At 40.7% G+C, this 12,467-nt stretch overlaps 1 protein-coding gene across 1 annotated transcript; it reads right to left on the reverse strand.

The window, feature by feature from the left end:
* Positions 1 to 7,652: 7,652 nt before the first annotated feature.
* LOC137278798 (sex peptide receptor-like) lies at positions 7,653 to 11,853 on the reverse strand. Its single transcript, XM_067811312.1, has 2 exons — positions 11,069 to 11,853; positions 7,653 to 9,655 (listed from the first exon to the last, which is right to left on the reverse strand). The coding sequence occupies exon 2, from the start codon at positions 8,943 to 8,945 to the stop codon at positions 7,737 to 7,739; it is 1,209 nt and encodes a 402-aa protein (XP_067667413.1). The 5' UTR covers positions 8,946 to 9,655; positions 11,069 to 11,853; the 3' UTR covers positions 7,653 to 7,736.
* Positions 11,854 to 12,467: the final 614 nt, after the last annotated feature.

The following is a 12,467-nucleotide window of genomic DNA, read 5'->3' on the forward strand; positions in this document are numbered from 1 at the left end:
ACACAAAAAAATCAACAAGAAAAAAACATCCATCCTCATCCGATGGTATTTTCCTGCTTTCATCCGTTATAAGCATATGTTTTCCTTTATGTTGAATGTTGATGAGAGACTTTTGAATTCAAGGAGGAGTATTATAATTTCCGTCAGAAATACCGATAACACAAAATTATTGTTCCGTGTCGCTCTCTTATTCAAATTTGAATGAAGGTCTTATAAAATCAACACCATGCCGTTATCACCCCTAAGATAAAATTGATTTTTGATTCAGATCTACGTGTGAGCGAACCAGATTTCAAAACCACGATTTTCCTGGCGTAAGCAAGGGTGCCAAGTCGTTTGCGCGATTTGTACCGGTTTAAACGACTGAACGTGTATATAAAATATATTTAAACGAGTAGAAATATAATGAAATGTGTGTTTGGTAGCAATAAAACCGTCAGCTGCAGTTCAGTTAGACAGAACATCAATAGCATTTTAAAGCCTTAATTGCTCGCTCATAATAATTGCGCAATGTGATTTGTACCACAGTGTAAATGAGAGTTTTATGGGAAGTAGTGTTTATAATTCAGACTATACAGAAAGTGTCTTTTGATGACTGACAAGGTCACATACTTCAAGGATTTATGGGACGAGAGTATTTCCATTTTGTCCACCAGACACCGACCTTGACATTTTAAGTTTCTCTGGTCCAATCTGTCGTTGCTTGGCAACCTGCGTCTAACGTAGTTCAGGTGCGAATAAAACAGATGGCGTTTGTCAGCGCTTTTAAGTGTCTTATTCGGTCAAAGAACGTTTTAGTCATTTTCCGATAGTTTACAAAATGTCGAAAAATGAATGCATGTTGTGTCATGCCTTAGGTTTTCATACGATCCGTTCATAATTAAATCTTGGTCATACGCCTCAGTGGGTAACCGTGAAAATGAAAAGTTTATCATGGCGATACCAAGCAGAAATCTTCTCTTTTCCCCTTTTTTCCTATTCCCCGGAAGCTGTTGAAAAGAAAATACATCTTAAACACACGACCTTGATAATATTGCGGGTCTGATAAAGCCGAGCAGGTGTGTCAAGCTCCTCACAGCGATAGCGAGTTCGCTGAGCTTTTATCAATGTTGCCAGTGTCAGGTGTGCGTTCAGCCGGCTCGCCATAACAAACTCGCCATTGTTGGTTAACGCCGTAATATTCAGCAATGTGCCAGCAAACACTATGACCTCTGTACGTAATCGATTCTGCACCCGAGAGTCCAGTGAATGACCGCATGCCCATCGATCTACGAAACTGGGTCACGATGACAAGCATTATCTAGAAAAACAAGTGTGACCACCCAATCTTGTTAGTCGCCCGTTAAGACTAGCAGTGGTTTGTGAAGATCAGTTATGACCCAGATGTTCACGGTTAGTACATGCATGAACCGGTTAATGAGTGAGTGAGTTTACTTTTACCCCGCACTCAGCAATATTCCAGCTACATGGCTGCGGTTTGTAATCGAGTCTGGACCAGACAACCCAGTGATCAACAGCAGAAGCATCGATCTGCGCAATTGGGACCGATGACATGTGTCAATGAAGTTAGCGATCCTGATCACCCATCCCGTTAGTCGCCTTTTACGACAAGCATAGTCGCCTTTTATGGCAAACGTGGGTTGCTGAAGGCCTATTCTACACCGAACCTTCACGAGTTGAAGACTGTCGTTCATTAGGAGGATGACGGGGTAGTCTAGTGGTCAAAGAGTTCGATCGTCAAGCTGAACTCAGGTAAAATACGTGAAGCCCACACCTGGTGTTCCTCAGTGATATTGTTGGAATATGGCTAAAAGCGGCATAAAAAATACTCACTCACCTACCAAAACCGTTCATCTGTCACCCGGCCAAATGATATGACAGGTTCTGCCATGATAAAAGTTAACGAACACTCCAGGAGATCAACGGAACATGCTACAATGTCTTTGTAATGAGAATACGTATATAATGAGAATCAAGTCATCCATGGACACATAATTCTGAGTCTGATTACATATGCACACTGATATGGCTAGGTTCATCAAAATATCGTTTTAAGAACTCATTAGAAGGATACCAAAACTAGGGCTTTTAAAGTCTGATCTGTCTCTCCATATTTAATGCCAAGACGATAATTGAACAGCATCCCGTCGCCATAGCGACAATGCTACCTCGTCCATGCCTTTACAGATCACATATGTCATGAGAAATGGATCATTAGAACGTGTTCGGGTTTGAGATCATATTTAGACAAAACGTCGCCTCTCATAAATCACATTGATTAGGTAATATAATGCGACACATTGTGAATTATTTAACTGTGGTGCTATTTCACAACTATGTCTGTAGTCGAACCACTAACCGTTTGATATCAATAATCAGTTAAGTCATTAAAGTAAAGATTTTTTTTGCATTTGTAAACCAGTTTCGTAAATATCGAATACAAATATTATCGTCAACAGGGAAACAGTACCAGTGTAGATCCCGGATTCCCGTATAAAAACAAACGAAATGTCTTAAACTCTGCTTTTCTTTATGGGATCTCGCCCGGTCAAGAAGGTGTTTGGCGAGAGAGAGAGAGAGAGAGAGAGAGAGAGAGAGAGACAGAGAGAGAGAGAGAGAGAGAGAGAGAGAGAGGCAAAGTGTTGCGATGAGAGAGACACGCGACACGCTTTTAAGAGTATGATGAGAGAGATATCGTACTCTTAGCTCAATGAAATTCCGTTTTAACGTGCCAGTTCAACTCTATTTGGCGACTCTCAGCTACCATACATTTCATCCCGTTAATGGCCCCAGGCGAATGTCAGCAACACTAGTCACTGCATCGTACATCGAGCTTAAAGACTGCGAGTTAATGAAAGTGCACTGTCCACCAACAGTGTACATCATTGCACTTGATGTTTAGCTACTCAAAGACTGCCGCACAGCAGGGAGACTCCAAGACTGAGGCTTCTGCGTGCGTATGTGTGTGTGCTCATGCGTGTGAATATGTGTAAGCGCGTGTATGTGATTTGGTTTAGAATCAGTATTATTTCATTTTCGTTTTGAGCGCGTACGCGTGTGTGTGAGAGAGGGCAAGACAGAGAGAGAGAGAGAGAGAGAGAGAGTGAGTGAGCAAGAGAGAGCGAGAGAGTGTGTGAGAGATGGAAAGAAAGAGAGAACGAACCGGAGACCAATCGATTTTACAAAATGTCTAATAGAACCAAAATTTCTTTAGCCATACTACTAGAGTAACCTGTATTTGTTTACCTGCATTGTGACAGATATGCAACAATATGGGCATTGGTTTCCTTTTCCACATCTCCTAACCCAAATCCACAAAAGTCGAAATGGTTTCTCCTTAATCCCAAAATAGTTTAAACTAAAATATTCTGCGTTGAACTCGTTTCTCTGTCACACCACCACAAGATAGATCCACTGAATCTTCCAAATGTTTCAAACCTTAAAAAGTAAGATGTCAGGGATTATTTTCTTTTGGTAGACGGTGAACGGGATTTGTGAACGATTTTGCCGCAAGAGCAATATATCTTGCATCAGAACTTACCATTAGCAAATGTTCCGGTTTCTTTGTACTAAATGTAAGGATTCCTCGGTCAGGTTTCATGAGAGGATCCTCAACAATGGCTATTTCACGTCATCAGCTGTAGATCTAATTTTAACCGTGACGCAAGATCTTCTGGTTTTCATTCCTGATAAAGGCTTGTTAATTGTGCAATCGAAAACACATATCTCCAACGTTTTGACAGATTAAAAGATCGGATTCTTCCACACAAGATTGAAACATCCTGCATCCAGCTCTATAAGCACCGCGAGATACTGAATGTCATCGGGTAATAGAATCGCTAAAGCAATTCGTCAAAGCCTACTCGTTGACACTTCCGGAATGTGTCGCGTGGACTTAAGTCTCCCGGACGCGATATACTGAAACAGACCACGCCCCATTATAAGGCGCATAAGGGGATAATTACTTCGTCATTCGCATCGATTGAAGCTTATGCAAATCACAGCCCGTTTCTATCAGCCTGTTGGCCGGTGATTCTTCATTTGCACCATGAGTGACCTTTAGTTTCAAAGCCTCTTACATGGAATAGAACGATGAAACGATTTTCAGTGAAAATTACCAGACTGAACCTTGACTCAGAAACGGGGAATTAAACAAAGGCATTACACTCCACACATTTTTGTGATAAGTATTATATCAAGCACTACCTTGCGAGGCACAACCTTTAAAGCCAATAAAAGAACAAAACACACAAAGCGTCCTTTCACTGCGTGTCTTTGCGTGTTATCAGTTGAAAAGGGCAAATACTGCTGTGTTTACATGATGAAATATAATACGGCACACGAGAAATGAAATAAAACATAATCTTAATCAAGTGATAGGATCACTGATATTAAAACAGAGTTTCGTTTCCGAAGAGTTATATACCCAGACTCCATTGATTAAAGTAATAAAGGGCTCCAATAAATAAAGTGATCCAATTAATAAGGGGATCCTAATTAATTAGGGGTTTCACATCCAGTTGTGAGTCAAGAATATTTATGGAAGTCAGCACTGCCTCAGCTTCATAATCTTCACACTTTCGAAGTGGCATGTTTTGGACTGTACCTTTTTCATATATATTTTCTTAAATTTGTATATTTTTTTACAAAATGTAGGCCTAGCCGATCCTCTTATGTTTGCAAGTTAGAATTCGTCTTCAAGGGAGATCCCCATTTCATTGGGATTCTAGATAAGATCGTCAGTTCCTATGCGTGCCTTCCCATTGATATTTTGGACAAGATTGTCAGTATCGATGCTTGCATTCCCACTGGTATTCTTGATAAAATCATCTGTACCTGTTCCCATTGATATTCTGAACAAAATCGTCAGTACTTCCAATTCGGCTTCTGGACAAGGCTGCCAGTACTCACGCTTGTCTTCCATTTGGGATTGTGGACATTGTGGACATTGTGGACAGTACTGATGCTTGTGATCACATTGGGATTCTGAATAAGATCGCCAGGTTTCACTTTCGTGTTAGAATACTTCGAACTGTTACATATACGTGTGCTTCCAGAGACTTTTGCCCAACTTTAATCACAAGGCGACAATTACTACTACGTCGAATATCGATAAATGTATACACTAGAATGCATTGCCTACTCTCAAGACAAAAAGACATACAGCAGCAATGGGAGTGCTTCCTCGTTCGGCTTGAAACTGAGAAGCTGTTAAGTCAGTGCTATTGTTTCACCTCAGGAAAAAATTCACATATGACATTTTCCGTCAACCGGAAAATGTAAATAATATTCTTTGACCAAAAAACATGAAGTTTGATAACTTTCGCTAATGCTCTCATTTTTCATGTTCGTTGTATTTTTTGATGCGTGGGCAATGTTACGTTTGATGATCGATTGTGTTATTTAATGTTTATGTGAATAAATTGTTTGATATTTTCATTTGAATATTCCAAAGTATAGCAAGGAATTATAATATCATGTTTTTGTTTGGTTAATTAATAGTAGTGAGTTAGTCTTCAAACCGCATTGCAATAATGGCGCTCAAGCGTGAAAGTACTATGAGGTGAAGAACTCAAACATTTACGAATGTTGTTAAACATGTGTATGGTTTCAAAACACGGAAACATATTCAGGCCGAATCTAGGATTCGAACCGACAAATAACACAACATATCGAACTGCAAACACACATTACTGATCCGCTTTGCTCACTGGAAAATATTCTGACAGTTTTGACAGTTCAACACATGGTACTTTGCCTTACATGAGCATCACAAACCAGTCTCTCTTACATCCCATAAATCATATCTGTTCTATCCAGCCATTGAATTAATGCTATAGTATGAGTGAAGCAAGTCTAGGCATCCTATTTCTTTCGGCCTATTAACATTGTATTCGTGCGGAAATCAAAGAGCTTTTGTAATGACAATCCGAATACAAAATTTATGAATGCAAATTATCAGGAACTCTCCAGTGTCACAGAACGCACTGAATTTGCACCTTGTCCTTGCCAGGTTGTGATGTTGTAACATGTTATTGAATAATGGGTCATACGTTTTAAGAAGAAAAAAATTGTTTCTCATTTTGGTGTGATGAGATATTTTCATTGAGCTGAACACCTTCAGACGTAATATTCTCCAGTTCCCTTATTTTCTGTCGTCAGTATACCAACTGAAGCTTCTAACACATGTACACAGTAATATGAGAAAACATTAGAACCATCTGTCTTAAACAGTAATGCAGAAATAACAGCTGTCTGTTAACTATGTTAACGTACAAAGTCCACTGATATTAGAAAATTAATTTCAACGATCGACGCCATCACTAAATTAGAAATATCCTGCCATCCAAACAGAAAACGCCGTGCCACTTCAAATTTTCAATATTCCAAAAATGAAAATGACATTATCTGCAAATATAATACCAACATTAAAAAATCTCATAAATTAATAATAAATGCAAAACACGGCAAATCTATACTTTACAACGGGAACCAATCTAAAGCTAGCAGTATCTGCAAATATTCGTGGAACCCTAATAGTAGAATCTGAGTCTTGGACACTTTGGAATTCATCTCTTGGAAACAGGAATTGACGTCATTTAACCGTTGGAAACGGCATGGACTTTCATGATATGTATGGTTGTACGCTGTCTTAAGCAAATATCATAGCAAGGGACACCAGAAATGGGCTTCACACATTGTACCCATGTGGGCAGTCAAACCCGGACATTCTGCGTGGCGAGCGAACGCTCTTAACCACTAGGCTACCCCATCGCCCTGGGCCGAGCTGCCTGGTGGAGCATTTAAAATAATAAATACAACGTTTAAATAGTTTATTCGCACAACGACACGCAGCAGGAAATATAGACGGGCACACAAATGTATAGATATAGATATATATAATATATTTAATATATGTATTTGTGTATGCATTCTGGCCAGAACGACATCTGTCTGTCGATATAGAATATGCTTTCATGGGAAACACTTTCATAACTATCAAATAATACTGATCATGAAAGATTAGTCTGTGGTTACTGTGTGGTGATTTCATGAGAATATACAACGAGGAGACTATCAAAACAGTTCAATATCAGGCTGATAAATAGGCGCCATATTGGCCTCGCTTTCAGGTACAGAGGGGTCAAGGCTGTACCAAAGGGAGATAAATCAGCCTGCTATTTTCCACTGTTTAACTAGTCTACATCTGAAGACTACAGAAGCTAAGGTTCATGTTTGTCCTCTGATTGGCACAATGAGTATGTTTCCGGGTGATATTATGAAAATTGTAGTCATGGCAACAGAGCAGGAAAAAGGAACCGAACACGTGCTACAATATATATGTCACTTCTGAAGCATGTCACGGGGTGATGTGCAAAGAAAAAGCGTACAAAACTTAGATTTGTCCATACAAGTGCAGTCATACCAATGTCCCTGTCAACACGCGTAGCGTTAGGAAAAACAAGCAGGTACGTCGGTATCCCTCTGTAAAACATAGTCCATTGTGTTCCTGGTTAGTTGGCAAGGGGGACACAGGTCATTCCATTTTCCAAAAAAAATATTTCCATAACAAACAGAAAGCCCTTTGATGTTCTGGCGATTATTCCGTGAATACACATGTCGTCGTCTTTGTGAACGTCACGCCAATCAGAGGCGTCGGCCTGCAGCCTTCCATTCACTCCGGAACTACATCGACAATTTCTTCCAGTAATAACCGTACATTAGGCCACTTTCAATTAAAGTGCGGTTTCGTCACCAGTAACGGCCGTTTTACCATTTTCTGTCGGCAAGGTCATGTACTGTGAGTAGTCTCGGTCCAGCTGAACTTGGCCGCCAGTGAACAGGCGTTTAAACGTCTCCCTGAACTGCTTGCTCATTCCGCAGTAAATAAAGAAGTTCAGGGGGTAACTGAGAAGGATGAAGAAGTTGGACATGAGAGAAAGGATGTTCATCGTCTCCCTCTCAATGATTGAAATGCGGAACGTATTTTCTACAATCATGATTATCATAAGTATACCGAGGGGGAACTCCACAAGAAGGAACAACCCAACGACCGCTACGAGCATCAAAGTCGTGCAATTACTGTCTTTCAACTTTTTTGATTCGCTTTTTTTGTTCTGGCGTAATAATTGCATACGCCGACGTTGCGCACAACGCATGGCGTAAATCAACAAAGCGTTCATAACGACGAGGGAAATACACGGAACTAAATGGATGAAAATCACCCGAAATCCAAAATAGATGTTATAATATATATCTAATTTCCCAGCAACCCACTTCCGGTGGCCGATTTCGCAGCCAATCACAGTCTGGTTTGGGTGGAGCTCGGAAGGAAGCTCAATCGGAGTCATCTCCTCTTCGAAGAACCTACAAAGCTGACTAAGTATGGCGATGAAATATATAACTACTGTCCCTCGGATCACGTTTGGTATTGTACACCACGTTCTCGCTCGGAACGAATGACATACGTAGATATACCGTTGTATGGCAAGAGCCATTGTGAGCCAGATTGATGCAGTGTGGAAAATGATGGGTATATATTCCGATAAGTATTTATATGCAAAGCACCATTCGTACGGTACAATTTCTCGAAATCGTTCAGTCCCAAAAAAGTATATAAAGATTGGAACTGGAAACACACCTGTCAACATGTCAGAGATGGCCATGGCAGCAAGAAGGACGTTCGTGGGAGATCGCATGTGTCGCTTCAAGAGGACAACGCACACTAAGGTGTTGTTGATTATTGTCAAGAATACGAGAATCGGCGAGATGTAACCATTTATGGGGACAGAGTATTGCCACGGAAAAGACATTGGCAGAAATAGATATTTCTTCGCCGTTGGAGTTGGAGATGTTGAATGCCATGTTGAATTCAACGTGGTAGACATATCAGTTGTCGCCATCTTGAAATCTGCCGAAATATTGTCAATCATCACTTTTATCATATCATGATGGCGTCGGCAAAAGGCGAACAGAGGGCTAATTCTACAAGCGGCTCTCTTCGCTGTTACCAGATCCTAAGCTCTGGCTGAGAAATTAGTTCAACAAACCTGTGGTCAATATTTGGTCCAGCGGAAATGTGGGTAAGTCAGACACGCCGAAATAGTTATTAATCTCCTTCAGAGGGATGTTTTCTGTCAGTACTCACAGTATCAAATCAGTATTAATACTCAGAATATTGATGTCCAGGGAAATCCTTTGTCCTCATTCACGAACAGAAGTCATCATATGTTTCTATTCTGGGGATCTGTGAAATAGTTTCAGTGACCCACAAACTCCGTGGGGAAGAAGTCACACCTCCACTCCAATATCGTACATCCACATGAATAACAGACCTGTTTCTATTTCATAATATTTTAACCAGTTACTCTGAAGAACACACTCGGTGGACCCTCATTTGTTTCTGTTTGTATTTTTTTCAAACGTGTAAATCAAATTCAACTCTGCCTGAACAGCAAACAACGACTCAGGGAATATTCCATAAAAACGACAGACTCGATACAGTGCGAGACTGGTTGCAAGTTTGACCGGTTTTCGCTTCACCCGACGCAGTACGCAAGCACCCGGTTGAGCTGGGCAGGGTTGTGATGTCACGAGACCAGAAAGAGGCAATAACCTTCCGCTGTGACGGTGACGATGAGGCGCCGACGTTAATCTACAATGAAATAACAACAAGGTTACTGAAAGTGGTGACAGATGTTGACTGTTGATCACGCTGCAGGCGAAGGTCACGTGACTTTGTTATGTCTGGGAATTGAAGAACAATGATAGGAATTTGTAATGTCAAGGTATGAAATATAAATATATATATATATATATATATCGTGATGTTTTCGAGCATAGCTCAGGCGGACAAAACACAACTAAACATGACTCAGACTTACGCAATGTTAATAGAATAACAGGTGGAGGTATACGTGATGCTTTCTGTACAGTTTTGAATTTTCAAATAATTCATTTACTGTCTATCAATCTGTCACATGTCGCATACTCATCCACTGTCTATTCAGTGTCCGTCCGTCCGTCCGTCCGTCTATGCGCACGCTTAGAGACGTAATTGCATCAATACATCTACGTCACCTCTCTGTCAGCATCTCCAGGTATACTTACATATATCATGATCCACGTCTGTGCGTATCTTCTTACCTTCCTCTACCTTCCTCTATATGTCTAGTCCGTCTGTTTATTTATCTACGTCTATATATCTACACCTGTTTATCTCTCTATATACATATATACCTCGGTGTATATGTTCAACCCATCTTCAACCCATCTATCGATAACTATATCTAACTCGATACATCTCAATCTACTTAAGTACATTTTGCTATCTCAATCATATATATATAACGATTAACTATGTGTTTACATGTATATAATATGTATATGTAAGCATATTATATTATACATAATACATATATACACATAACAAAGTACACATGCAGTATATACATTATGCATATGTGCATAATACATACAATGGTATTTTTATGCTTCTTCCCCCCTCTCTCTGTTTATATATGACATAACTCTCTCTATATATGTACAGGTATATTTCTCTCTAGATGACATTTATTCGACTGCTTAATTCCGCTTTATAAGTCACAAAACAATTGTACACCTGATTAGACAATGCAATGTTAAAATCTCTGGCAGTATAGGGGTAAATATCTCGGTGTGTGCTCTGTGTGTGTCTTTCCGTCTCTTTGTGTTGCCTGTGTGTGTGAACGCGTACACGTTAGTGTGAGATTTGGAGTTGTGCTCTCTCTCTCTCTCTCTCTCTCTCTCTCTCTCACACACACTCTCTCTCTCTCTCTCTCTCACACACACACACACAAACACGCACACACACACCGTATGCACGTGTGTTTGTGTTGGAGCCACTACCCAAAATGCATGAATATTTTGACAAACAAGACTATTTGGTTCCAGATTTATGAGGGACGGATAACTGATCGAATATTAATGAATTCCACAGCTATTACAACAAATATAACGACGATAATTCAGGTCCAGGCCTTTGAGTCTGAATATATCATCATCGGTGCTAAAAAAACAATATACTTACATGTGATGTCCATCGCTGGTCTCTTCCTATGGAATCCTAATATCACAACCAGTGTCTTATGAACGTTTTACGAAGGTGTTATCAAGGTTTTGTCAAGGTGTTTCAAGTGTTTACTCTTGATCTTGACCACAGGCAGGGCTACTTCTGACCAGGAAGACCATTATCCAGCAACGTGATACACACCACCACATCGACGTCGATGTTACCACGAAACTAACTTGCTTCCTTTCACATTGTTTGCAACAGATCACAGATCACAGCCCAAGTTGTAAATATCCACGTTTACTGGAACATACGGCTTTGTTACCGTTCTCTTTCACTGCTTAATTAATGGCAGTCAATCTGTTGACTGAATGTCTGTCAAGGAAATGTATAATAATTCAAGGGTGGTATTCTTTAATCTTTGGGTTAAAGAACGCTGTGAAACGTTAGACTCCCGCACGATGTACAGAATACACACGTCTTGGAGTGTTAAGAGATTCGGTCGATGTTCGCCTATTTGACGCGCAACTTGACAATGCAGTACACGTTCAAGTCAATATGGAGACGAGATGTGTACTCAATATTCATATGATGAAATGATATCAAAATTACCTTGACTCACAGGTGTTGAACGTTAATCCAAGCAGAAACACCTAGCACAGTATATCACAAAACTAATAGTTTGCCTGCGGGAGGCGACGAAAATATCCACTGGATGATGACAAACAGTCACATATGTCTCCAAAGGTAACGCGAAGTACTTAAGCCTCGTACTACGTTGTGCAAGTCCGGAAAGAGGCAACACTTTCTACCAAGAAAAACACACGAAGCCAGAGATGAGAGCCCTCAAATCTCCTTTCCGATATCCGCTCTCATATCAGACGCTGTGCCTCAAGTTGGTGCGACAACTCTACAACACTGCCACGGCAAGAATGGACTCGACGGAGACTCTTTAACGGCGAGTGTCGTTTCCAGATAGCCAATGCGCTCCGCACACCGCTCGCTGGAGTATGAGAGTGGTCGAGAGCACTTGCTGGCTTGCAGCACCTACAACAGAGAACGGAGCATCAGGAACGGCGCTCAGTCAGACATGTTTCCGCGGGGGTCCTCGCTTCCAACTGTAACACATCACAGTAGCGATAGAGGTGGGCCTGTGGTATTAAACGCGGGTTTGATTTCCTAGAAAACTTGGTAACTGGCATTGGGTAATGTTCGAGAGTGGGTTGGCGGTGGACTGAAGGTGTAGTTTGTTTGATCTATAGTGGGACTTGTGACAGCTCGCGGTGTCGAGATATTACAGCCGGTATTGCAAGTCAACGGATCCCGTTATCAATCCTTAACAAGCAATCGAAATCTGTCCTTTGTGGATAGGCGTCGGGGCGTTATGGCCGAGCTGACCGTAGCGGTGTTTTTTTTT

The sequence above is a fragment of the Haliotis asinina genome, chromosome 1, assembly GCF_037392515.1.
Source record: "Haliotis asinina isolate JCU_RB_2024 chromosome 1, JCU_Hal_asi_v2, whole genome shotgun sequence".
Taxonomy (NCBI): Eukaryota; Metazoa; Mollusca; class Gastropoda; order Lepetellida; family Haliotidae; genus Haliotis; species Haliotis asinina.

What these genes read in the sequence shown, in the direction of transcription:
- LOC137278798 (XM_067811312.1), bottom strand. Translation starts at nt 8,945, where the DNA reads ATGATAAAAGTGATGATTGACAATATTTCGGCAGATTTCAAGATGGCG.